Consider the following 26,623-nt stretch of genomic DNA (forward strand, 5'->3'; position numbering starts at 1 on the left):
TATTCCTTATGAACTGTCTGCTTGGCTGCGGTATCTAAAGATTATCACTTAAAACAATATGTCCAGCTGTTGTAAAAAGCATCCCTGGTTTAGGGCTGAGAAATGCAAGGAGGAGGCAAACTGTGAGAGCAGTCAAGGGAACAGAGAAATTCTTCGGAAACCGGGAACCTGAAAGACAGCCACTGTGCCCCGGTTTCATTTGCAGTGTTAACACCTAATCCTTTTCTAGAAACAAAGACCCGAGCTCCTGGAGCAGCGTGCGTGATCCAGGGGAAGGACAGCTATTACGGCTTGCAATCCCAGGGAGTTTATTATGCTTGCAAAAAGATCTTGTGTACCCTACAGTGAAAGGATTACTAACAGTTCAGTCTCATCCCCTGGAGCTGAGTATCGCCGCTTGTAACTATTTCTGGCTAGTAGAGCTCAAAAACTTAGCGTGGGTGTTGGCTTTTTGCTAGGCAGAGGGACCTTCCCAGGGCTTATATCCTGGCCCTTGGCAAGGTGACGGCGAGTGACTCCTCCTCCCGCTGCAGAGCCGGACCAGCTCGCTGCGCTCTCAGAAACAGGCTTTTCTGAAGCAAAACCCCAGTGCTCTGGTTACGATCCCTGTGTCAGCGTCGATCTAGCTCTCTGCCGCTCGAGTCCGGTCCTATGCTCACAGCAAAGCCTCTCTTGCCTTACCGGCACTGGCTCGGCGGGAGAGGCGTTGGCACGAGCAGCAGCGAAAGCCTCGCCGGCTGCGGGTGAGCTCCCCAACGCCAGCCCCGAATCTCCCCCCTCGCACAGCGGGACAGTGCTCCTGAGCAGGGGACAACCATCCTCTCCCCCAGCAACCCAAACAGGCACCCCACACAGACCGGCAAGCCCTACCCTGACCCGAGATGGAGACCGAGATTCATCCCACAGCAAGGACACCAGGACTCGCAACTCCCTCTGGCACCCCGACGCTAGTGAGGGCGACGGAGTGGCGGGGGGCTGCGAGGCTGTTCCAGCCCCACCAAGGTGGGAAGGGGGCACGACCGGGGAGGTCGGGCACCAGCCGCAGGGTCTCAGCATCTGCACTTCAGCAGCGGCACGTGCCTTCGTGCAACGGGCTGGGGTGGAGGGAGCCCTCCCGCAACCCCCCCGACCTTTCTCCAACCACCCTTCCAACGGCTGCAATATTACAGTGAAATTAGCGGGCACTGTAATTATAACTATCAGGAGCAGATAAGACAAGTTAAATACCAGCTACCTAAGGAGAAATTATTATGCCAGCCAGGAGGATCCAAATGCCAGAATCCGTGGCTGTAATTTCACTGAGTCGCCAATTACAGCTCCGCCACGCAGCGAGCTCTACCTTGGAAACGGCAGGTATATATTTAGCTGCTTCAGAAAACTTTTTGGATAGGAGGGGGAGGGAGGGGGCAGCGATGGAGCAAGTCCTCGCTAATCTGCTCTTCGCTAATCCCCACGCTTTTAGCATTTGCACACAAAAAGCGGCAACTCTCTTCCCACCTCTCAGCAAGGATTTAACAGCAGAGACGTGGCTGCATTAACGCTTCTTTTCTCTGCCAGGTACGGCGGTTGCACGTTGCACGGCGGCGGGTGAGTGTCACAACCCCCATTAACAGGTAGGTAAACTGAGGGCCGGCGGTTTGACCGAGAAAGAAGCAAAAAAATCTGATTTCCCGACTTCCCAGCCCTATGCCCAGAGACTGTGGTCCTGCCCGCCTGCTCCTGCTGGTGGTATTTTGCTGAGGCCTCATCGTGTGCTGGGAAATAGACTGCGGTAGATTATTACACCAAAAAAAAAAAAAAAAAGCAGCATTGTCAGAAATAATTAAAACTATAATGGCAAAAATAAATGGAAGAACGGCATCTCATGATGTTTTATTCTGGCTTTTTATTTTTAATTAGAATTGTTCTCACACTCGCTAATTGACAAAAGACAGCCAGTCGCGGAGTCTTGGATGCGAATGAGCAAAGCTACCCCAGGCTTTTGGTCTCCTTCATGGACAAGCAATGAGGGAGGCCACGGGCTCACCAGAAGAGAATAGAAAGGTGGAGGGGGATGCGACTTGAAAATTTGCCTTGAAATACAGGGAAAAAGCATCTGTGTGTTATTTAGTTTAGAGAAAAGCCTAGATATACATGCAACGTTTCTTGTACAATCCTAGCACCAGCTATGAATGCTCATTTCTTCTAATCATCGCTGACAAACAACTGCTGTTGGCTCCATTTTACAGATGGGGAAACTGAGGCAGGGAGCAACAGACAGGCCTCCTCGAGTCCCTGGTGTCCCTGTGGTGACAGCCAAAAAGAAAATCCAGCGCACTCTGTCTGCCAGCTACTCCCTCCAACCACTGAAACACACTCTCTTTGCCTTATAAAAAAAAAAAGCCAATATTTCTTAAATACAGATAAAACTATAAAGCCTTGAAATTTTGAGCAGCTGTTGTTTTATGTCTTTATGAACTGTACTGATGCCTGTTATAAAAGGTCGGTTTGTGAGCAATACGATCCCATTTACTATACATCCCCATTCTAACACCGCTTGAATATTTGCCTCGGCAGCAGCGTTACCTGCGGTTCAGCCGCTGCCTGCATCGCCTTTGCACTCTGGCAGCCCTCTGCGACGGTGAAGATGCTTCCGCCACCGCGATGCAGATGGGATACAACACAACCCAAGGTTTCTAGCTGGGGTCAGCCCCTTGGGATGGCTGACCGTGCCGGGGACCGGCCAGCGATGCCCCCCGAGCAACCGAGGGGATGGATGCCCGTGCCCCGCGGCTCACGGGGCATGCATCCAAGAAGCACCGTGCGTAGAAAGCTGAGACTCGGTGGCACTCTTCCCAAAAGCAGAGACTTAATCCGTGTTTCCACATCAAATCCCAGCTGGGAAATTAAAAAGTGACCTTCTTCAACCTCCCTTGTCCATTACCAGTGTGCTCCTTGTTCCGTTTCACGTCCCAAACTGGTGCGTAACACGGGTTACTGCTGCCATCTAAACACCTGCCCCACTTCACAGCAGAAGGTTTTGTATTTCGGAGTCAGGTAAGAGGCAGCTTTATTTTCTTTAATAGCACGCAGAGAATTTGCAAACTGCCTTGAGTTCCCCGGAGAGGAAAGGTGCATGACTATTACAGGAATTGTTTGTTCTTACAAGAAAAAGTAGTGAATTACCAACAATCTCTGCTTAAAACAGGGGAATTATTTGCTACTGATCTAAGATGACCTAGAAGTTGCCTGTAGATGGAGCCTTGGTTTCTGCAAGGATTATGCTGAGCCTCCCTCAGAAAAAGGGCGGAGAGATGGAAATGGAAGCGCCCAAAATCCAATACAGGAAAACCACAACCAGCCTGAAAAGCCTCCAGGTTTCCTCCACTGCTAGCATACGGTTCTGCTCTCTCACATCTCCTCCTTTCTGCAATGCAATGTGTGGTTAAAGAGCTCATCTTGGAAGCAAAGAGCTTCCATCAGCCCTGCCGAAGCCAGGGAGACTCGCAGGCTCAGCCCAGCTCATGACCAGACAGCAGCCCTGTACGAAGCAGGATGGGAGAGGACCTGGTCCCTCCAGACCTAGCAGGATCACGGCTAATTCTGCAAGTGCAACGAGCTGGAATTACGGGTCTCAGTTTCTCAAGGCCCAACTCCTCAGCTGTCTTTGGTTTGAGCCCCAAGAAAAGTGCCATTTCGCAGGGAGGACAGCAGAGGATACCACATTCTGCTCCTACTATGGGTGCACAGACTATCTGCCCGGAGAAAACCCCATCGAGGGCCCCACGTTAGACATCTACCACAAACATCACCCACACGGAAAGACCACCCGGGGCAGTTTCCCCTTCCCGGCTCTCTGCAGGGTATTGTATCCTGCAAATAAACACCAGCCACGTCCTCGAGACGCTCCACCTTTGGGCCGCTGCATGCAACCCACTGTTGATGCTACCCCTTTGGGTTGCTGCGTGCAATGCGTTGCCCACCTCCAGACCCCAAGGGAAGACAGAAAGCTGCTCGTTACCCAGAGGCTGCAGAGGGGCAGCAGCAGGGAAATAGGGGTGGGAGAGAAGAGGGGGACCGTTGGGAAACAGCAATGCAAGAAGAGATGGGGCAGACTGAGGGCAAATGGGAGCTGGAAGCCAGAAACTTGACTGCAGCAGGCAAAAGCTAAGCTTGAGGAGAAAAAGGGAGGGGGTGAGAGCATGGAAAAGATGCACCAGAGAGCCTGGGCAGGAGCAGATGCCAAGGGGGGAAATGGGTAGAGAACAAGTGCTTTTGGGGCACGGGCTTCTTCTAAGTGCCAGCACTCAGAGTCCCACTGGGGGATGCAGAGTTTCTTACAGGAAGGCTAAAATACCCCACCGCTCCGGGGCTGGCTGCTTCACAAACATCCCTTCTCGCAAACAGCACAGAAAAGAGGCCAGAAGCTTAAAAAAAAAAAAAAAAAAAAAGGAGATCCAAGTCAGCCCTCTGCTGGCAGCAGGCTCGGCCAGCGCCGGAGCTGCGGGGGCTCCCCGGGGAAGGGGCTCAGCCCCCCGCACAGCTCACCCACAGCAGGCACCCATCCTGCTCTGACCTCCACGAGCAGAGCCCCAAACCCCACGCTTCACCGGGGAGACAAATTCAGAAAGCGAGGAAAAGAGTACCAAGGCCAAAGGCATCTCTCGGGGGGATTGCGTTCTCCTCTTTAAACCGCTTTGCTCACTCCAGCCCAGGTTAATCATCGTTGCAGTTCAATTATGAAGAGCACAAGGAAACGTGTCCTCTGCTCTCCTGCTGTGCCACGGCCCCCAGTTACAAGGGGCGATGACAAGCGTGTCCCAGCAGGTCCCTGGCAGGGACCGAGGAATAGGGAAGCGCCCGGCACAGGCAAGGTCCCGAAGTCTGGCAGGCACCGTGCCGGGAGGCAGGCAGAGAAGCGACCAACGCCTCTCTCAGCAGCACACACCTCGAGCCGGAGCCTGTTTCCCACCACCACGTTATGCACCGAACATTTCCCCTCTACAAAGACCACACCAGCCATGGAAAGCCTGCCTGAACCCTGTGCCTCCGCTGCCCGGGCAAGCGGAGCACCCTCTGCTCAAACTGGCACAAGCTCCTCATCCCTGCGACGGCTCGGCTGCCAATGGAGAGCATGACATGCTCAGCTTGCTTATGCCAACCCTTATGCCTGGCTTTGGGAAGAGCAGCTGCTCTCTGCTGCAGCCCTGTTACAGCCCTGTTACTCCGAGCGAGGGAGCAGCTAGCCTCGCGCGGGAACACACACCGCTCGCTATTGCAGAGAAAGCGGCAGACTAACTCCTCCAGACTCACGTCCCACCATCCCCACGCTTCTCCCTCAAGTCCCAGGGTTGCTTGTCCAGCTGGATGAACCAGCTCAAGTCCTCCCTGGACTGCCTGAAGCATGCACAGCACGACCCAAAGCCCCAGACACGAGCTAACTCCCCGCCGCCCTCTGAAAAAGGCCGGGCTGCTATCTGCTCATCTGGCCACGCTGCTGCGATGTCTATTGAGAGCTGCTATCCTACACGGGTAATGCACCATGTACACCTGTAACTCATTCAGGGAATGAAAAGGGATGCTCTGCTGTATTGTGCAGCACAGAAGTGGCCCATCTGCATATAAGTTGCCTGCATTTCTCCTACAGCAAACAGCGTAAGGTAAAGCATCCATCAGAATTCATGAGACGCACCCCTGGAGTAAAAGATTGATTTGATATTAACAGATTCGTGCAGAGACTATAAAGTGATCAAGGCGAAACACTGACACCTCGGAGGCATCGCAGCCCTGGAAACCCGCTGGCAATGCAGGCTGGCATCGGCGCAGGCAGTGCGGACCCCCCCTTCCCCTCCCACACGGGCACACGCATGGAGACAACTTTGGGAGCGTCAGGCAGCGCTAACTCACTGTCTGCCACCTAAGCCCCTTTGTCAGCTCCTCGTCTGGCACCCGCAGCCCCCCGCCAGCACCGACGGGAGGTTGCCAGCCCCGCGCCGCAGCCCGCTCCCCGCCACACAGCACCGGCACATCGGTCCCCCCCAAAACCGCTCCGCCGGGGTGTCCCCTGCCACCATGGGGACGAGCCCCTGGGATGCACGCAAAGTCTCCAGCTGGGCCCAGGACCCTCCGGCAGCCCCGCTTGGTGCACGGCATCTCCTGAGAGCCGCGGCCAGGACCCCCCCGTGCCCCCCAAGGCAGAAATCCACCTGCTCCTACCTGAGCGTGGCACTCTCCCCTTGCCGCACAGTCACGTTGTCCATAGCTTTGGGGAAGGTGGCATCTCCGCTGCGCACGGGCACTCCTGCGGGCACAAGGAAGAGCAGCCTGAGACAGAGGACGACTAGGCACCTCCAGGGCAGGGCTAAGCACCCACCGACCCCCATCCTGGGCAGCAGGGACTTTTCCAACAGGCAAAAAACACACCCGACAAGGCCACCGGGAGCGAAAAGGAGGGGCGGGGGGGGGGAGAGGAGGGAAGGGGGTGCGTGCGTGTGGGGACGGGGGGGAGCAAAACCACCGGGGCGAGCGATGCGGAGCTCCACGGAGATCAGGAGAGCCCCCGGCAAGGCAGCCTGCGAGCACTGAGCCTGCCGAGCGGCATCCGGAGGGAGTCCCCGGTATCCTTGGGTGAGGGAGGAGGACGGGAGGGCCGGGAGGGAGGAGGAAGAGGAGGAGAGAAGGTGCCGAGCAAGAGATGAAGGTCACAGATGTGTGTCTGCTCGAGACGCTACTTGAAGATTCAGTTGGGCACGCGCTGCGGAGATCTGGCATCAAAAGTTTATAACCCAAGGAGGAAACGTGAGAGCCGCTGGCAGGAGAGGGAGGGCGGCCATAAAAACAGGCTGGGGGAGCAAAACGGGCTTGGAGTTGGGCTCTTTGCCGGCTGTTGCTCTTTCGTTTAAATAATAGAGGGAGAAGGAAAACGAAGACGGAAAGGAAGAGGAAAAAAAAAAAAAAAAAAACCAAAAGCTCCCCAAAATGCCGATTCTGTCGCAAGACCGAAACTTCCCCGCGGAGCTGCAGGCGACGTCCCCACCGCCCGGGCGCCAGGCAGAGCCGGCCACGCTCCTCGGCTCCGCAGAGGGGGTTCTCCGGGCCGCCCCCCCCCCCCCCCCCCCCCCGCCGGGGGCTCGGGGTGGCGGGAGGCTGCTCTCCCGGCTCCGGCTCAGCCGAAAAGCGGCGAGAAGGGGCGGCGGGGGAGCGGGCGAGGCGGCGGCGGCGGCGGCAGCAGCATCCCAGCCCCGGCGGCGCGGCGGGCCGGCAGCATCCCCGGGCGGCGCGCAGGCTGACTGCCCGGGGTTGTCATGGCAGCGGCTCCATCGCTGACCGGCGCTGGGGCTCCCGCACACCCGCACGCACCCCACCCCGCACAACGGGCGGAGCGGAGCGGAGCGGAGCGGAGGGGAGCGGAGCGGCGGCGCGCACCTCGCACGCCAGCCTTTAACCCCCGCCGCACCGCGCTCCCGCCGCGCTGAGGGACCGAGGCTCCCACTCGCCTCGGGGGCCACCCCACCCCGCCTTTAACCATCCCAACCCCGGCTGCAGAGGGGGCTTTTCTCACGCAAGGCACGCCGCACAGCCTCACGCTCGCCGTCCGGCCCCCGTGCCCACCGCAACCCCCTCGCTGCATCTTTCTCCGCGCCCATCTGTTGCTGCGCTGCCCGCCCCGCTGCCTTTTTCTCCCCGTCCTCCCCTGAGCCGGGCAGCCGGTAGCAGAGAGGGGCTGGGAGCCTGCCTGCAGGCAGGGCGGTGGGAAACGGCGTCCTGCCGCCACGCGTTTGGCCCGCAGGATGGTGTAGGCTGGAAGGGAGCTCCGGAGGCTCTCCCTGCCCTGTCCCTGCTGTCCCCGCTCCCTGACACCGAGATCATTGCAGTAGGAAGCCCGAGGGCTCTCCGCCCCACCGGTTCCAACAGGGCAGCGCCTGAGGGCAGCGACAAATTTCCTCCTTTGGAGACGCCCAGAGACCACCATTTACCTCCTCAAAGAGCAACTGAGGGCACCGAGACCTCGGTGACCATCCAGCCACATCTGTCTCTGTGCCTACCACAGAAAACCAACCTCACGCTGCCATCTCCCCGCAGCGTGCTGTACAGTTCCTCACGCCCAAGCCAAGACAGGCTGGACCTCGGTTGGGTGCCTTCCTCCAAAGGGCATCTGCCTCTTCTGCTGAATATATCATGGGGAACCTGCCCTTTTTCCAGGGGCTAGAGGAGGAGCGCAACGACCGGTGAAAGAGTTTTAGCTATTTTGGGACCCCAACCTCATCCAGAGACCCAAACACAGCTGCTAAGAATGATAAAGAGGTTTTGCAAGGGTTTTTCAGTGATCCCAAGCCCAACTATCAGCATAGCAGGTCCGTTGTATATGGCAGTGGGACACAGCGACACTAAATACACCACTAGCCACGGGCTAGCACTGCAGAGATGTATGTGTGCTGGCTCCCAGCACCAGCTATGGCTGCAGGCACCGGAGGGATGCTCACTGCAGCTTGGATAAATAGGACAGCCTAGGAGCCGAGGGAAGCACCGAGAAAAGCAGGGCTGAGTTTTCCATCAGAAAGCTCTTCAGCTGCTGAAAAGTTGGCTTAACCCCGAACATGCAGGTTGGCTGCTTCAATGCCAGGCATCCTTCAGGGGGAAGGATGGAGAGGAAGAACGCCCCATCTCCTTCCCATTCTGCTCCCACCCAGGCGCAGAGGAACCGTGTCTGCTGGCAGGGAGGGAGCAGCAGCCAAAAGGAGTCAGCACAAACCCACTGCAGCTCCCCAGCGGCGAGAGAGCCCGACCCCGGGCGCTGCTGAGCCTCGTCCAGCAGCAGGATGAGCTCCAGGGGGGAGGATGCTGCAGGGGCCAGAAGCTCTGCTGGGTAAAATGGTGTTTACCCCTTGGGATAGGAAGCTTTAGATGTAGAGTGCGCATAGCAGGAAGCCTGCCAGAGCCGGTGCAATTCAGGGAAGGGGAGATTTAAAGGGGAAAAAAGCCTGTCTGCCTCAGAAAGAGCCTCTGAGGAGGCTGGAGAGACGTGGCTACATGAACAGATGTAAAGGCAGGGCATAAACAGATAGACAGATAGCTAAACTGGCTGCTACAGACAGCTGGGCACAAGTAAGCATATATGGGGCATCGGGGAGGGGAAAGAGGGGGCTGGAAAGGGAATGTTATACATATTTACGTAACAGAAACCTGCCTAACTGGCTACAGACCCAACAGCCTGGAACAGCTATGCAGGAGACTGCAGGCAATACGTCTCAACCACGCTCACCTCGGAGGCCACTTCGGGCATCGGAAAGCAGGTGCAGGCAGCCAGAGCAGCCTCTCCTCGTCCCGGTCTTCTGGGCCACCCCATCACAATTATCTCCTAGTCCCACCACTCTGGTTAACGTGATCTCCCGAGTGAGAGTGCTGGCATCAAATGAAGGGAGCAAGCTGGGACATGGGGGAGAAAAGGGCAAGGGAAAAAGAACTCGAAATCCAGGAGGCTACAAAATCTGGATGCAAACACAAAGTCAGCAGACACGAAAGCAGAGCCACTTTGGTCCCTAGACAGCTTGCAGACCTGAGGTTGTATGGGGTAGTCATGCGGGTGGCTTCAGTTCAGGTCCACGTCTAAAAATATCACCTAGCTGAGAGGGACTCAGAGGCTGACACAGGCCCTGGGGGCATCAGGCATATGGCAGTGGCGGATCCTGCTCCTCACGGTGACGTTAACAAGCCCTGACCTTCTCTCATCATCCCAGAGGCTCAGAAAGAAACTGAGACTGCAAGGACGAGTCCCTCCACCTCCCAGTCTCTCGCCTCCCAGCCGATTGTCAATCTCAGCTTTTATTAGTGGTGCAGTTTGGCCTCCATCTCCCTCGGAGATTTCTCCCTCGTTGCTCTAATCAGGAGCTTGCAAATGTCAAGAGTACAGGCCTGGAAGTAATTAGTGAGGGACTGGAGCCCAGGGGCCGCAGAGCGGCTCAGTGGCAGTGCTGTTCCGGCACCACGCTGGGGAGCAGCCTGCAGCCGCCGGGACCTACGGACAGCCACCCTGGATTTTATTCTTCGCCTCACTGCTGCTACTGGACTATTTTCCCCTTCTCCACACAGCTCAGGGCACGCTGAGATGCTCTCTGTGCAGCAGGGAGGGAGTCCAGCTCCCTTGAGATTAATGCAGTGAGGGATGGGGAGACTGCAACGACACCGGGACCCTACACACTTGGCCAGCAAGTGTCACCTCCCTGCTGAAGAGCAGCCTCCAGGACACTGCCTCTTCCAAAAGAGCTCCAAAGAGTATTTCTAACTCCTTTTACACAAGACACAGATAATCACAGCCTATGGCCTTCCCACCAGCACCCTGCCTGGGTAGGGGAACGCTATGAAGCACGGACACAGATGCACAGCGAGGTGCACTTCACCCCGGGACAGCAGCTTCTGTCATGGTGGGCACAGCAAACCACCACATCCTTGTCAAAGGGGAAAGCACAGTCCTCAGCCGGCAGAGAAAACGAAATCTTAAGGCAAAGGTAATGGGAAATAGCTTGCTTTGCTTTTTTTCTTTTTCCAGGATGAACTTTGGTGTCCCTAAGCCATTCAGCCTTGTTCGCAACTAAAGGGGTTAATGCTGCACCCAGGAAAGCAAAAACCCAGCAGAGCTGTAAGGGAAAGCAGTCCTTGGAGGACCTGGGCTTGTTTAATCAAAGAGCTAATCCTTGCTCCCACGGATTCGCCCTCCAGCACTGGTGGAAGTGGAAGTTCTCCAGATCTCCCTCTGGAAACCCCAGACAAGCTTTTTCAAAGATGCCAGCTCCCCTCCAGTCCCGGGCTAGCAGACAGCTGCTCTGTGCTTTCCAAAAACAGGGCTCTTTTAAGGCATCTCTCTCCCAGGGCACGTGAAATTTCTAATCCTGAACATCTTGGCCACACTATTTGGCCAAGACGTATGTAACACCTCCACGGTGAACAGGGAGCGCTGTGTCTTGCTGGTATCCTGCTACGTACAGATGGCGTCTGGGCTCGGGGCTATAAGATTTTTAACTAATATCTTTCTGCACTATTATCCCCTCCTCCCTTTTCTCCCACCTCCTCTTTCTCTCCCTCCTTCTCTCCATCTGTCCCTACCCCCTCTCTTCTCCACCTTTTCTCTTGCACACTTGCAGCTGCTAATTTTTACCCTGCATATTTGGCAACCCATCCCGACACCTCTTCCCCCACACCCTGCCGCCCTCCTTCTTGCTTTTCCCGTTTGCTGCCGAACAATCTCATTTCTTCACCCGAAAGCAAGAGCACGCACAGAGAGCCCCGTGCACGGGCAGGAGGAGCACGCAGACCCCATGCAAAGCAGCGCAGCAGCGAGAATCACATCTCACGGTCCCGGGATAAAGCTGAGCAGCCATGGGCACATGGAAGGGGGGGGACAGCAAAGCATCACCCCCTTCCCAGAATGAAAACCTTAGGAAAGCTCTTCACAGCTGGATTGACCGCTGCCTGGCCGATGGCACACACACAGCTCTCCCCCTCTGTCACCCCCGCCTTTCTCCAGCAGAATTTATTTATCCCACTTAATTTTTCCAGTTGTTTTATCTTGTTTTATCTTCACACTAAATCAGACTCTCTCCGCAAACTGAACTTTTATTTTCCGTGCTGTTACATTTAACGCATTTTATCGCGTGAATTTAGGAAAAAAAAAAAACAACAAAACCAAACACTGAGGTAATTGTGATAAAAAACAAAACGCAGACTATTCTTCAAATTGATTGCAGTGCTTGAGCTTGCCTGGGCAGAAAATGCAAACTTGAGACACATGCTCCTTGCCAGCACCTGACTGCTGGACCGGTTTAGCAGTCAATGCCCACCCAGGTAGCCCCTCCGACACCATCCTCGTGCCCTAAATGCAAGCACAAATCCTCCCCCCTTCCATAAAAGCCTTCCAAGAACATGCGAGCCCAGCTTGGGGTCATGCCGTAGCGTGGCGAGGCAGGTCGTGGCTCAGGAGGACCTGCAACACCCGCTCAGCTGCACAGCAATGGCTGTGGATTTTAACAGGATGACTTTACACTTAATGCTCAGCATGCAGCTAAAATCCCTGGCTGAACCAGAGACATATGGCACGCTTAAACTGCGTGTAAACCCGAAATTCAAAAAGGATGCAGCTCTAAAGACACCCACCTTGCGGAGTTAAAAGCAGCCTCCCCCATTACACCAAGTATTAAAGAAAAAAAAAAAAACCAACTCTGAAAACACCCTGCACTGCTCAAGCAAACCTCAAAGGGGTTGGGACACCCGGGTACAGCAGAACCACGCGGAGCCATCACAACATCGCCAGAAAAGCTTGAAAGGCGAGGATTTAATCCTCCAGCAGTATTTCTGACAACGATCCAGGTTTGGGGTTTTTTGGGGTTGTTGTGTTGTTTTTTTTTTTCTAAGGAAAGCAAAACGTTAAGATTTTCTTTGCGAGGCCAAGATTTTTTTTGTTGCCATTCCTGTTGGTATTTAGTGCATTTGGGCAAATTTTCAACTCCCATGCGGTCTTTCTCTTAAAGCCCAACTCTCGAGGGAAGGGGGGGGCGGGGAGGAGGCGATTACAGACATGCGACATTTTGTTTCGTTGCCAAAACATTTCCATATCAAAACACACCAAAGTTCAGCCTGCTTCACGGAGGACATTGTCTTGCAAAAAAAAAAATAAAATAAATTGCCAGCTGATTGCCAAACAACACAACAAAAACCCCATTGCATTGGCAGATGCTGGCAGGGACTATGCAAAGAGATGCTTCCAGGAGCCCATTCCCAAATTTCCCACAACCCTGGGAAGCGGGGGGCGGGGGGGGAGAAGTCAGAGCAGGGCCAAAAAGCAGGGAATTGGGGCATTGGAGGAGGGAAAGAAAGGGAAGGGTGGGGGAGTACCTTCAGCTGGGCTTCCTCGGGGTGGACGGAGCCCTGGTCCACGGAGGGGTGTCTGCGGTCACCCCACTGCCGGCAGGGCAGGGCACGCCGGGGGGGACACGGCGCTTGGCTGGGGGGGACCAGGGGAGAGCGACAGCCTGCGCTGACCCCCAGGGACAAGCGAGGGGGGCTCAAAGGCTACGCACCTGCAAGCACATCCCATTAAGGGCAATTTATTTGGGGGCGGGGAGAGGACACAAGTAGTCTCTGCCTTCCCCTTAATCACAGGGTTGCAGCACATGGGGGGCTCCAGCCCCACAGCACCTGTGGGAAGGGGGAGGGAGGCAGCCTGTCTCCACCTCCGCATGGCTTTGCTCCTGTGCAGGATGAGGCCAAACCCCCTTTGGACAGTGAGCAGCAATTAAAAGCCTACCCGCATCAATACTACCCCAAAGGAGATGGGTTTTCCATAGCAGGGTTGCTCAGGGGAGCCCGCACGTGTTACAGGTACCTGTGCATGCATTACGGGCACGCTGCAGCTCGAGGGCTGCTGGGGACAAGCCACCGTGCATGGGGACAGGGCTGTAGGGCAGGCTGCTGCTGGGGACAGAGCCCGTGTCCCCCCCCGGACAAGGGCAGGGCAGGCAGGTTTGAGGTTGCAAAATGCCCCTTCTTGCTCTGAACCCTCTGAGCTGAAGGGGACAGGGGAAGGGGACAGGGGAAGAGCTGCTCCATCCACCAGTGGTCCCAAGTCCTATTTAGAGGGAAGGGAGGCAAAGTAGGTTAGGATCAGTGGAGGCAGACGAGCTGCTGTAAACGGGGGAGCAGCGCTGCACGTTCCCACAGGCTCTCGTCTGCTCGGAGCACGGCCAAGCACGGGGCAGCGCGATGGCCCCGCTTCCCCCCACTGCCACCTCGAAGGGCCCCCCGTAGCCCCAAAGTGAGCGCAGGGGATGGGAGCTGGTGGGGGAGCGGCTGACGATGGAGCCGTGGCACAGCAGGCTGTGTGCACCCCATCTTCCCAGCCCCAGGGACTGGGGGTGCCCCCCAAAAAATACATAGCTTTTCTGCAGAGGGAGGGGCACAGCCATTTGGCCTGGCTGCACACAGCCACCACATCCAAGGAAGCAGGAGCACAAGTCTATCACATACACTCGCCTTTGCAAAATCGTCTGCCAGCCTAGAGAAAGCCAAGGGCCATACATGCACGTGGGTCCCCAGCAGGCACGATCATCTCAGGTTCACCCCAAACCCCATGAATGAGCCTGACTCAGTGCCGGGAGATGGAGGTCCAAGTTTGGCAAAAGCCCCAGCAAATATTCAAATGCCACAAGCTGAACCTGAACCACAGATGAAGAGGGGGAGCAACCAGGAGGAGGCCATGCATGGGATGGTGGTCTCCAGCCGAGGACACTGGCCACCCCAAGGGGCCAGGAGCACGGACAGGCCTGAAGGCATCTCTGAGATGGAGGAGTTAAAGATGTGCAGATGGGAATGAGCTCTGAGAGCAGAGGAGCCAGGCTGGGTTTGACGTGGTTTCTCCATACTCATGTACCATCTAATGACTTCTCACTGGGACAAGGTGTAGAGGCACAATCATGTTCCCAAATTACTCCAGGAGCAGGAGAAACACCAGAAAAGAGGCTCATGACCACAAATGGCTCGGCATTGCTGAGCCTGGGTGTGTAACGTGCATTTGAGTCTTAGCAGCCATTACAGACTAGAAATGGAAAACGGGACCTGGGATTTACTCCTGCATCTACCACGGTCTCGCCCTGACCGCAGGCAAGGCAGCAAGCCTCTCGGAGCCCCTCAGCTTCCCCCGCCTGCCAAGTGGAGCAGGAACATTTCTTCCCTCTCCCGGGAGCATTACAAGGCTCATTTCATAGACGCTTGCAAAGTGTTTTGCGAGCTCTTAACTGAATGAATAAAAGAACAAATAAATAGATAGCACATAGCCCTGTTTATCCTATTTCTAAACATGAAGCCATCGCATAGCCTCTGGGCTTATTTACAAAATACAGAGAAGTAGAAACGATCAGAGCGCAGTTGTGCCACCTACGCTAGATGCTGGAAGAGGGAAACACCACGCTTCTGTCTGTCCTGGGACGCTCAGAAACGGTGTCCCCAGCACCCATTCAGAAGGTGAAAGAAAGGAAAATCGTATCTAGCCATTCTCCTCAGCCTGCACTGATATTTTTCACACTTGGGTGACACAAGAGCCACCCACCTTGGGGCTGGCTGGGCCAACACAACCTGCTCCCACGCTCGGAGGCAGGAGGACCAGGCGTGCCCCAGCACCGGGCTGAGCAGCAAACCTCTCCCCGTGCCACGCCGGCACAACTGATTGCAAGCCCTGGTGCCCTGCACAGCCCTGCTCTGACACAGGGCAGCAGGGTTTGCCAGCCCAGACCAAACCTCAGACCTGCCTCGGTATTGGCAGAGCAGCCGAGACTGCAAGATTTAAAGATAAAGAGGGAGGGAGGGAGAGGAAAAATATGCCAGAGTAATTACATAGAGATGAACGGGAGCTTGAAAACCTGTATTCCCCCGCAAGCAATGGCTTGTGCCCTGCAGCACGAGAGCTGAAGCACTGCACTTTGTGCTCCACCTGCCCACCATGCACACCCCATCCTCTCCAATCTGGTCCTCTCCTCCGGGGCAAGACGGTCCCCAACGGCCCCGTGGCTCTCGCCATGGAGCAACGCAGCCTTCGCCCCATCTACCACCACCCCAGGCGAGCCCAGGAGCCTGCCCTGACACACTCATTTTCACACCTACACGCACCCCCGCTCTCCCAAGGCAACCAGCCAACGCACACGAGCCTTCAGAACATCTCACTGATGGGGCAGCTGGGTTCGGGAGCTCTCAGCTCCTGCCTGCGCTGCCCGTTGGAAGAGGCAGAGGCAGGAGGGCTGGGAGCAGAGGGGAGCCAAGCAGGGTCTCGGCAGAATCGTGGAGGAAAACACCTCCGTTCCCCCTCCTTGCCCCTGCATGCTCGCCGCCGCGGTGCTGCTGGGCAGGTTTGGCAGTCGTGTTAAGCAGGTAGAGGTCTACATGTTTATTCTCAGCCTGTCTGAACTACCCAGGCTTCACGGGCTGCAAGTCCCAGGAGAAATAAAAATTCAGTCTTTCCCCTCTGTGGCCAGTGCAGATGATGTTTTTTCACCTTTGAAATTCTCGCTTCTAAGGGCTGAAGCGAGGGGAAAAAAAAAAAACATTAGGTGAGGGAAGGATCTCGGTTCCTGCAAGCTTTGGAAAACTTCCCTGGGAGTTTGATTTGAGCTGTGGGTAAATGCCAGTGCAGGTCCCACGCTATCTGAACCAGCGGATCTGCTCCGTGTGTGCGTGTCTGCTGATTTATTCCCAGTGGTATCAGGCACAACGAGATAAATATGCAAGTTGCAAAGCTGGGGTGGGGATGTGAACATCTCCATCTTCCTAGGTCAGTTTTAATTCATCTTTTAGAGTCAGCCTGGTCTGAGCCATTCACTTCTGACTCCAACCCAATTCTCTTCAAAGCCCGGGTCTGTCTGGATTCTAGGATTAAAATCTAGGTTTGCAGCAAACAAAACTAAACATGCTTCATGAGCACGAGTAACCTTGGGGAAGGGTTTGACTGCAGTTTCAAAGGCTGAGCAAGGTTTCTGTACGCGGCACTGACTCAGTTCTGCTCGCTGTCAGCAATCCCTGCTATCTCCAGGTTGCTGACAACCCGACAATCTCCGATACCGCAGTAAGGAAACAACCTGCAAGCTGAAAAGCCCGTTATCCCATTTTGCAGAGAGAATAACGAGGTAGGAAAAGACAAAGGAACCCAAATACCTTTGAGGAAATGAGACCTGCCCAAGGCCACCCTGGAAGCCCAGGGTCCCTCCCATGTGCACCATTCCCCATGGACACACGGCCTTGGAGCATCCTAGGTTGCCACCAGCAGCTGGCTCCTCCACCAACAAATAGCCCTGAGGTTCCTTCTACCATATTCAGAGCAAAGCCCCTTTTACCCCACCAATTCAAACAAGGACACCTCGCTGCAGAACCGCAACCGGTCCCAAAACAGCGGGCACCAGTTCCGAAATGATCTCCCCAGGCTCGACGTGGTCAGTGCAAGACCCCAGGGTCACCCTGCCCAGGGCTATTCCCCCCCAGGTAAGAACGCCGGACAGCACGACGAGCTCGAGAGCTCCATCACTTGCTCGCCCAGCCTGCATCTCCTCACGTACGTTGTTATTAAAGCCGGCGTTTGTCATGTTAAGCAGCTGTTCTAACATAAAGCAAAACTGTCAAGAAAAATATGAGCGTTGCAGATGGGCAGCATTTTCTTCCTAACTACTTTATTTTTATTTATTTGTGTTTTTTCCCCTCCCATCTCCTTCACCCTTTAAAACTACTCCTGCTAGTGCGCCTGGCTCTGCAAGCCACCATCCTGATAAGCAGCCGCTCGCTCACTTCTTCTGGACCTCACAGGCTCTCCTATTTATTGTTGTTTCTCTGTCGCTACAAATTGGCACTTCTAAAGAGATTTCCAGGCCAAGTATTAACCCCCTCCGGAGCCCAGCCACATAAACACACACGTTATTTGTCAAACGAGAGGAAGGCAGTCAAGCTGTAGGGAAATTTAAGTGACTTGTCTGAAACAGCACCAAGGAGCGAAGGTGGAGGAGCCGAGACAGACGTCCCTAACTGCCACAGGATGTTCTCTCTTCCTTCCAGCCCAATCTGCAGCTGAATCCCTGAAATCCTCCCGTCTGCCCGATAAATCAGCAAACGCAGGCTCCCTTTCGGAGCTAGAAATAGGACCCAGGAGTCCTGACATCACACGGCCATATTTAAGCACAAAACAAGGTTTCCTCTCGTTGCAAATTCCAGACCAAGCTCCTTTTAGAAAAAGGTTTATAGAGGTTTTATTTATTGTCAACTCCTGGATGATAAAATGAGGCCACTACAAGTCCTATTTATTTCCCACCCTCGCAGGAATCGGAGGGGCCGAGACGTGAAACAAATGAAGGGCTCCAGCACTGACCCTGGGCTCGTGCTGGTTTGCAGACCGCTGGGTGATTATTTTATAATAGCTGATAGCATCTGTGATTTAATGCAGCTGTTAGAAATTAGCAAGGACTCCATCGAAAGCGTCCCAGTCACTCACGATAACAGGCTAATAAATCATTCCCCCAGTGCTCCGTGGCATTTATGGTTCTATTTTAGAGATGCAAAGCATAGATCCGGCTGCTCTCCTGGATTTATTTTTATTTATACTTTTAATAATGCAATTAAATAAATAAATTTAGGATGTTGTGACTCTGTTGCCAAAAACAGCACCAATAAGAACTTCCCCCGCATGACTTCCCTTCGTTATTTTCTCCCCACTAGCCAATTAAACGGAAAACAAATGGCTCCAAGGCTCCTTCAAGATATTGTTTCCTACGCATGGGGCGAAGATCTCGCACCACTGAAACGCAGGAGAGGCAGGAAGGGAGATGGGGGAAGAGAGGGGAAAGCTGGGGTGGCTTTCACTCTTCTCTCCATCCAAATTTCCTCCCATCTCACCACAATCCTGCATCTCTCGATGCTACGTTTCATGGAGGCATATGCAATGCACTCGCAGTTGCCCAGTCTTCAATCAGCCACCAAACCCAGCTTTATTCTTTTCTTACGGGGCAATGATTTGGGGCATTCCCTATGCTCCTGAAAAGAGTAGAAAAGCAGCAATTTCCCCTGTATCTACCTATTGTGGCTGCAACCTGGGCGCTTAAAAGCCTCCTCTGAAATAGGATGCCTGATGCCAGAGCAGAAGGAGGGTCTCTTGAGGCCGGCTGGCCAGCCCGGCACGTCTTTCTCCACTGAACCACATCACGATAAAGCGCACCCTGCCCTGTCTGCGTCCCTCCAAATAAAACCAAGGGAATTACACTGGCTGCCCGGGATGATGTGCCTGCTCCAGACGTCCCACTTCAGAGAGAACGGCCAAGGGAGGTGGGAGCACCACCGCGGAGAGGGAGCTCATCGTGCAGAGACGGACGTGAGCTCCAAAACCTTCCTTCTCCCTTGCTTGTGCCTTGCGGCACGAGAGAAGCACCGCGCTTCGCAGCGTCCCAAATGGCTCCACAAACCTCACAAGAGATGCACCGAGGAGCAACGCGCCCCTCGCTCTGTCCACCGTCACGCCGGTGAACCCAGGAGCCTGCCTCTGCCTCGGCACGCTCATTTTTGCACCTACGCACGTGCCCGCTCTCCCGAGGCAACCAGCCAACGTGCAAAAGCCTTCAAAACATCTCGCTGATGGGACAGCTCTCAGCTCCTGCCTGCACTGCCTGCTGGAGGAGACAGAGGCAGGAGAGCTGGGAGCAGAGGGGAGCCGAACGGGGTCTTTGCAGAACTGGGGAGGAAAACACGCTCGGTTCCCCCTCCTTGCATGCCAGGGAGAGGTCACGATGCATCTCTCCTGCTTTTTCCCCTAAATGAACTCCCCGCACCCGGCATGTCCTGGAATAGAAGGCGTCACAGATTGACAGCTTCGGGGTCACAGCTGATTTCAAAGGGCTTTTCTGCAAGGTTTCACCAGGCTCGCTTTGCACGCTGCCGGGGAGAAGCCAGGCGCACCCAGCTCAGCCACTTCAAAGCAAGAGAGGCAAAGACTGGGGAGCAGAACTGGGACTGGAGCTGTCTTGATTTACTCCCAAGAGAGGTTCACGTTGGGTTACGTTTTGAGCTTTTGTGAAGTTCCCATTCTTTTTTTTTTTTTTTTTTTTTTTTAAATCTCCTTACAATGAGCCTTATCCTGTAATCTCTCACATCCCAGTTTGCGGTCTCGCAGGGAGCCTGACACACACAGACGTCCTTGGACACCTTTCAAGTTCAGCTTCACCTCTGGGGGGGTTTCCATCACTTCCACCCTGAGTTCGGTGTGGGGCCCACCTGCACCCTGGGTCAAGGTGGGGAGCAAGCACCCCGTGCCTCACCTCAACAGTACCAATCTCCTCGCTCTCCTGCATTGCAACCCACCAAAATAAAATAAATTTAAAAAAAAAAAAAAAAAAGGCTCTTGCTTTTCCTTTATCTAAGAATATTTTCAGTTAATAAGGAGAAGGAACCAATTTATTTCTCAGCCATGCACTAAACTCTGGTGTTAGCGAGTTTAGAGTAAGCCAACACCCAATAAAGCCTGTACAGACTTCACTGGAGCTGAATCAGATCTCTGCTGGGTCCATTTAAAATGCTCTAAGCATTTTCATCATATCCTTACTTTTAAGTAGAGTTACAGTCAGAAAAATTACTCTGCATACACGACCCCAGAGGTTTCATATTTCTTCTCATGCGGTGACAGTTCCCGACCAGATCCGCTTAATTTACAAGTTGGGAGATAGAGTTGCTTTCCCCCCCCTCCCTTAAAACTGCCAGCCCTGCAAATTCCTCTGGAATGGAAATACCTCAGCGCAGGATATACGGCCCTGGGCATGGCTCCCGAGACACGAGCGGATGGGAGAGGGAAACCCATCTGGCTCCCGATCCTGGAGCTGCAGCAGCGGCTCGCCGGAGATGAAGCGCTGGGTGCTCTCGCCGCCCGCATGCGACACAGAAGCGGGGAAGACGTGAGGTTCCCCAGCGAAAAGATGGCGATCGCATGTAAAGCACCAGCAGAAAGCCACCATGTCTAGCTGTGAGGGGGTTTTTTAATTATAGAAACTGATTTTTTGCAATTATCATTTAATATAATGGAATCTATCATTAAAGCAATGGGTTCAACTGCTCTGATCTTTTCCCATTTAAATAAAGATGGATAGAGAAGGCTCTGGGAATTGGCACCACCCACCAGATCGGCATCTCTAACTCAGGAGCATGAATGCAATCAGGTCAGCCAGGAGAGAGCTGTTACCCGCATATTCACAGCTCCCCGCGGAGTGAAAACAAACAGAGCTGGTCCCTGGTGCCCCAAGCAGGGAGATGCTAGGTGTGCCAAGGAGGAAAGGGCACAGAGCACGCAGCTTGGGACCTCAGAGCACCTTTTCTTTGCTTCCCCAGTAAGTTTTTCAGGTGCACACATCTCCCATGGATGGAGGAGGAGTCGCAAGTCCAACACCCCATCCAGGGTCTTTCCTGTCATTCCAGGCACTGCCAGCAGCCTGCTGCCATCCTCCACCATCCTCAGAGTAAAGCACAGTCCCCGGCCCAACACCGAACCTCTCCAGATGTCCCTCCTAGCCAGCAAAGAAGTGCTTCGATGACTGCAAAAACCCATTAATGCCTTCTTAAAAGAATCAAGTCTAGCCAGGTATTCCCATGGGTACAGCCAGGTCTAATCCTGCATCCAAGATCCAAGGCAAATTCCCATTGCCATCTGCAGAACCCAGTTGGTACCAATTATTCCCTTCCTTACCCCAAATCCTCCTTTTAGCATGCGAGAAACTGGAAAAGCCTTGATGTCAAAAGAAAGCAGAGGGCTTCAGTAAGCATTTGTAGCAATATTTTAATAATAAAAATTCTAATTAAATTTTTACATGTTTAAATACATTCGTCATGTATTTTCATTAATAACATTCTGTCTTTAATTTGAGAATCTCCTTACCCTCTGCAAACAACCGGCTCCAAATTCTCCAGCATATCTGGCATGCCAGCAGCACGGAGGGCTGAACAACTCTCCCAAGGCCACACTGCACGTCGGTGGCAGTGGTCCGCGGTCCTCTGCTGTGATCGCTAGGAGAGGGACTGGGAAACGCAACAGAGAGGGCAACTTGGAAATGGGTCTTCGTGGCAGACCCAGGAACCCACGTTACACCAAGCCTCTGGCAAGTGGGGATCTGGGAATATTTTCCTTGCTAGGACAACTACAGACAAAGCAGGTGGAGAAGCGGGAGGACAACAGGCATCAGAGGCAGTTCTCAGAAAACATCCTATTTTCGAGACTGTTGGCACGCTAAAGACAAGCCACTCAACTTTCCAACGTCTTAAGGACCTGCAGAGCTTCAGCTCTTCTCCCTAATGGGGAAGACAAAAGTGGGAAACAAGAAATGACCCCAGATATGCCTCAATCCGTTCTGGCTTCTGCGATACCATCTTTAGAGAGGGCAAAAAACCTGCCTCTGAAGACTAATTCAAGCTACTGGTTGATCACTGCCTGCAGCAGACTGGTATTTAGTAGCTGGGCAGAGCTCTTCTGCAGTTTTGTATTTATTTTATTAATATTATTATTATTATTTTTAACCGTGGAACCATTTTATTAATATTAATAAACCCGCAGAAAGTGCTAATTTCCTCCATCATTCTCCTAATTACCTCTATTGAATTGTGAGGATCATCTGCATGAATAATGACTCCCCATGCATTTGCTTCGCTGTTCCGCCTCTGTTCAGCAAAGAAATCGGCAAGACCTGGATCCTGCACCCGTAGATGGGAGGGAAGGATCTTTCAAACCACCACGAGATGCCTCCTACATTGGCAGCAGTAACTAATGGACTCTCCTCCAGCCTCAAAAGCCTGGCAGGGGTCACCAGGTTCATTCTGCAGGAATACAAGGGAAGGGACAGGTCTGCTAAGGGGAAGGCGACTGCTCTCATGCTGCTTCTCCGTGCACAAAGTCTCTCTCTGCTCCTCTGGAACTCCAACGCCCTCAAAAGCACTTTCAAACAAAGATTGCATGGGCAGCCTGATGCACGGTGTCCAGACCTCCCAGCCACCCCAGAGCCAACAGCAGTTTTGCTACAGGTTTTGGCCGAGGCAGAATCTCACCCTGGATTTTGGTCCCAAGAGCAAGGAGCTAGCAGCATCACCAAGGGGCATCTCCCTTAGCCACACACCGACTGGGACCAGAAGGTCGTAGATCGGGTGGAGGAGGCTATGCCACAGTGACACAGCTACTCCCAAAGCAGGGTGTGCAAGACAGTCTTCCCAGGAAAGACCGAGAACAGAGAGGTCTTCTATTTATTTCTTTTTTTGTTGCTGATGCCAAGATGTTTTTCCTTCCTAAGTCATCTATAAGGTCCTGAAACCACATGCAGCATGGGAATGCCTTCCAGCTCTGGAAACACCCCAAGCGCTGGTGTCTAGCACAAAACCTAGGAAGACTCATCAATGACACCTCCACGGCTCCTTCATGGGAGTCCCTGCTGCACCGGCTCTGCAAGGTGAGCCAGGAGGAAAAGGGACACCAGCACGTCTCTACAGCGTGTGACTCCAGCACGGCCTGGCAGCGACAGCCGCACAACACCCTCTGGCTTGCTAGGGGACCGTAAGTCTTTCAAAGATGTATGATGTTCTTGGATGGGATCCACTCCCCTGCAGCTACCACACGCCAACAGGCTTGCACGAACGCAGAGGTCTGCCAGCACATAGCAGTCTGACACTGAATCTCTGCGATGGTCCCTTTGCAGGACCTGGCATCCTCTGCTACCAGTGCTGACCGCTGCAGGACATCTGGCCAGGGAGAAAATTCGAAGCAGGAAGGAGATCTCTATAACCATCACTGCTCTTATCATGGAAGAGCAGCTCCGACCAGCCACTTGCTTAGGCAGAAGGAAAAGATGGGACATCTCTGACTCCCCCACCCCATTTCACTTGCTGTGAGCATACTCAGCTTACGTGACACCCTGACTTGCTGCCCTTCAACCACAACCCTAAGCTGCAAGGTGGCCACAGGCTGCCTTTCTGCCTCCAGAAAGTCCTCTTCTGGCAAGGGGATAGGACACACATCGGCGTTTTCCTTCGTTGGCAGCAGTGTGGCGGGGAGAGCAAGGCTCTCACTTCACAGGAGAGGCTGCCTGGATCATATTTGTATTCATTTTCATGAACTCCCCATAAAAGTCACTAATAGAACACAATCTGCTAATTAAATTTCACTCAGGAAGGCATTTTCACCTTAGATTAGCAGTGTCCTTGCACATTTTTTGCTACTAATGTACTAATAACATCTTATTTATCTTATAAATGAATTCCGTTAGACTTATCATTAAATTTGAGATATTAACGTGCTCAAATGAACCCAACACGAAAGGGGGGGGTGAATAATTCCAAAGGGATGGAAACCACGAGTCCATTTTCCTTCCATTTTCCTAGCAGTAAAAAATGCTAGGAAGGAAAGGCAGCGGGCTGACAGCTCAGGGGAGCAATGTCCTGCCTTTAGCTGCTGCAGAGGTGCGAGCGAGGGCAAGGAGCCCTCACCAGCCCCCAGGTCTCGCTGCCAGGGATGTGCTACCCAAGCAAAGGGCGTGCACAGCTTCTGCAACCCCAGGTCTTCTTTGTGGGGAGCTCTACATCAGGTGGTTTCATGCCATAGAGCGCATAGGAGGGGACTGAGACGCATCTCACCCCATCCTTGCTCATCCCATCGGGGTCATACCCATAGACCTGCACCAAAACTCAGGCGTCCCGGTTTCCCAAGGACTTGCGCTCCCCTCCAGAGATGCCCCATCTGGGCGTGCAAATAGGCTGGAGAGGCCAGCTGCCGCATCTGCTTCCCAAAACAGGGCCTGGATTTAAAATACTCGTCAAAGGGAGGGAGGAGGTGGGGGAGAGGCGTTCTTGATCATGAATCTTGGCAGGATGCAGCTGCTGTCTGTGCTTCCCCGCAACTGGCTAGAAGATGGATAACGGAGAGGAGGCCAAGCTGCAACGTTTAAATCCAGATCTGCTTTCGCACGCTGCTGAAAATCCTCCCCTTCTAGAGCTGTATTTTCTGACCGCACGTCCTCAAACCTTCCTTGCACCCAGCTCCACAGGAGATGCATCATCGTCCTCCTGAACATCACGTGCGGGCCTGATGCCAACCACCACCAACTCGGCACGCACCGAGCTGCGCCTCGAAGAAGGGGTTACGTTTTTGTATCCGGCTTTTTCATTCTGCTGAGGCTTTTTGTACCAAATCAGGGTTCAGTCTTTACACAGACTGGATCAAATCCCTCCCTGGCTGAGCAAAACAAGAGCAATGACTGTTTCCTCCTCAGTACCTTCAGACATGGCCCTACGGTGCTTAACAGCCAACTTCGCAGAAGAAAACAACATCCAAGCTCCTCTATTCTGACAGCGGCATTTTCTCCTCCTTTCTGAAGAGCCAATACTTTCCCACCTGTAATTGGATGAGGCAACATTGACATCCAGTGGCCGATTAGATTAATCGCAGTGGAGCCGGAGTATTTTCTCTGGGGATGGAGCAAGGGCTGGCAGCGTAGTCTGAGCTGCAACAGGCAGAAAAGACGCCAGCATCCCAGCTCTGTCCCTCCTCTGCATCTCCCTGCCAGGGCCCCCACCACAAACCCGGGGAAACTGCATTTCAGGGCTTCATCATGCCCAAATCTTCCTCCACGCTGGAAGATACTACGGCCCCACCGGCATAAATCAGCATCTCTGTTCCAACTGGAGATGCGGTAAGTTAGACCAGTTGGCTCCCTTATTTTGTGTCCGAGTCTTCTGGGAAGCCCAAACGCTCCGCAGGGTGCAAGCCGGCACGCACAGGCTGCCAGCGAGCTGCCCTGCTGTATTTTACCCCTAGACACAGGCTTTGAGTCCGTTATAAATCCGATGGGCAGCAGCCATGGCTGCTTTGCCATCGCTCCCTACCTACATGCACATTTCTTGCAGGACACCCGCTGCCCCAGCAGCAGCACCGCTCCCTGGGTAGGACAGCCCCTGGACCCCTTTGCACGCTGGCTTTCTCCCAGTGGCTCACCAGCACCCGGTGTGACACTTCGCAGAGATGGGGACACGCTACCTTACTGAACACGGGTCCGTCCTGCAAGGGACCAGCCACTCCTCAGGCATTTACACCGTTGCCTTCTCCTGCATGCGACAAAAACTGCCCAGTTCAGCATCAGGCCCTGCCCAAGAGCCTCTCTGCTATCTCAAGCTCGACCTAGGTCTGCCTGCCCATCCGTTTGCAGCACACACCTTCTGCCCATCACCCAATCCCACCAGCTCTCGGCTGGCTTTTAGCCACACAGCACCGCGGCACAGGGCTGGTTACGGGTTAACTTCACTTCTTTCCATTCTGAAAACACTTTCCAGATGCAAGCTATAGCTGGACATCTGTGAAGTCCAGGGGAATTTCTATACTCCCCGCTTATAGACGACGAAACTGAGGCACCAGGAGAGGAGGAAGACCATGGCAGAAGGGGGAAGGCTGTAAATCCATGCCGTCAAAAGCCTGCATTCAGACCATTTTGCCAACTACAGAACAATTTGCATGCCGACAGGGGCAGTTAGATGCTGTTCCCTCCCCAGACAGCTGTAAAAAAAGACGCTCCCCCTCCTCAAATCTGCTTTAAAGGTTCTCTAGCTTCTGCGGGATTTTAATTTTATTTTAAAAAATACTAAGGCAGATTACATGCTATGCAATTAAATATTGATTGGGAATTCTCCCCAAGTATGTTTCCCCTCCATCTCTCTGCCTCCGCCGGGAGATGTCAAGTTCTGTTTCTTAAGCTGTCCCCAACCAGTGATTACGTTCATTAGGACACCAGCCTTGTGGTTAAAAGTACTTTCTTTGCTGCTGTACGTTTAATTAGACAACTCTTTCCTAGAAATTATTTATAGCCAAGCTTGGGAGCTATTGTTAGTCCGAATGTAAATAAGATTCAAAAGGGAAATCCCAGGGCACCCCTGTGGCTGGTGAGCCGCTCACTTCAATCCATTAGCACTGGTCCCAGTGCCCCTGCTTAGCACAGGCTTCCAGGGGCTTTATGGCTGCAACTTGTGCTATTTAACAAAATAATAAAGCAAGCCAGGCTAGGCACGGGTTTTCCAATTCAACTTTTGATGCACAAGGAGTATTCTCTCTCCCATCAGTGCAGGGAGC

The 26,623-nt window shown here is 53.7% G+C and overlaps 1 protein-coding gene across 2 annotated transcripts in view; it reads right to left on the reverse strand.

Moving 5' to 3' along the window:
• Window positions 1–26,623, reverse strand: part of LOC140661809 (opioid-binding protein/cell adhesion molecule homolog) — a 314,252-nt gene that overhangs the window by 108,286 nt on the left and 179,343 nt on the right. The window contains exon 2 of one of the 2 annotated variants that reach the window (XM_072884536.1): window positions 6,196–6,280. In XM_072884536.1, the coding sequence (XP_072740637.1) occupies window positions 6,196–6,280 (85 nt within the window). Of the gene's footprint in view, window positions 1–6,195; window positions 6,363–26,623 lie in introns of those variants that run through there. The other variant, XM_072884535.1, reaches the window with a different exon arrangement.

Source organism: Ciconia boyciana, chromosome 20, assembly GCF_034638445.1.
Source record: "Ciconia boyciana chromosome 20, ASM3463844v1, whole genome shotgun sequence".
Classification (NCBI taxonomy): Eukaryota; Metazoa; Chordata; class Aves; order Ciconiiformes; family Ciconiidae; genus Ciconia; species Ciconia boyciana.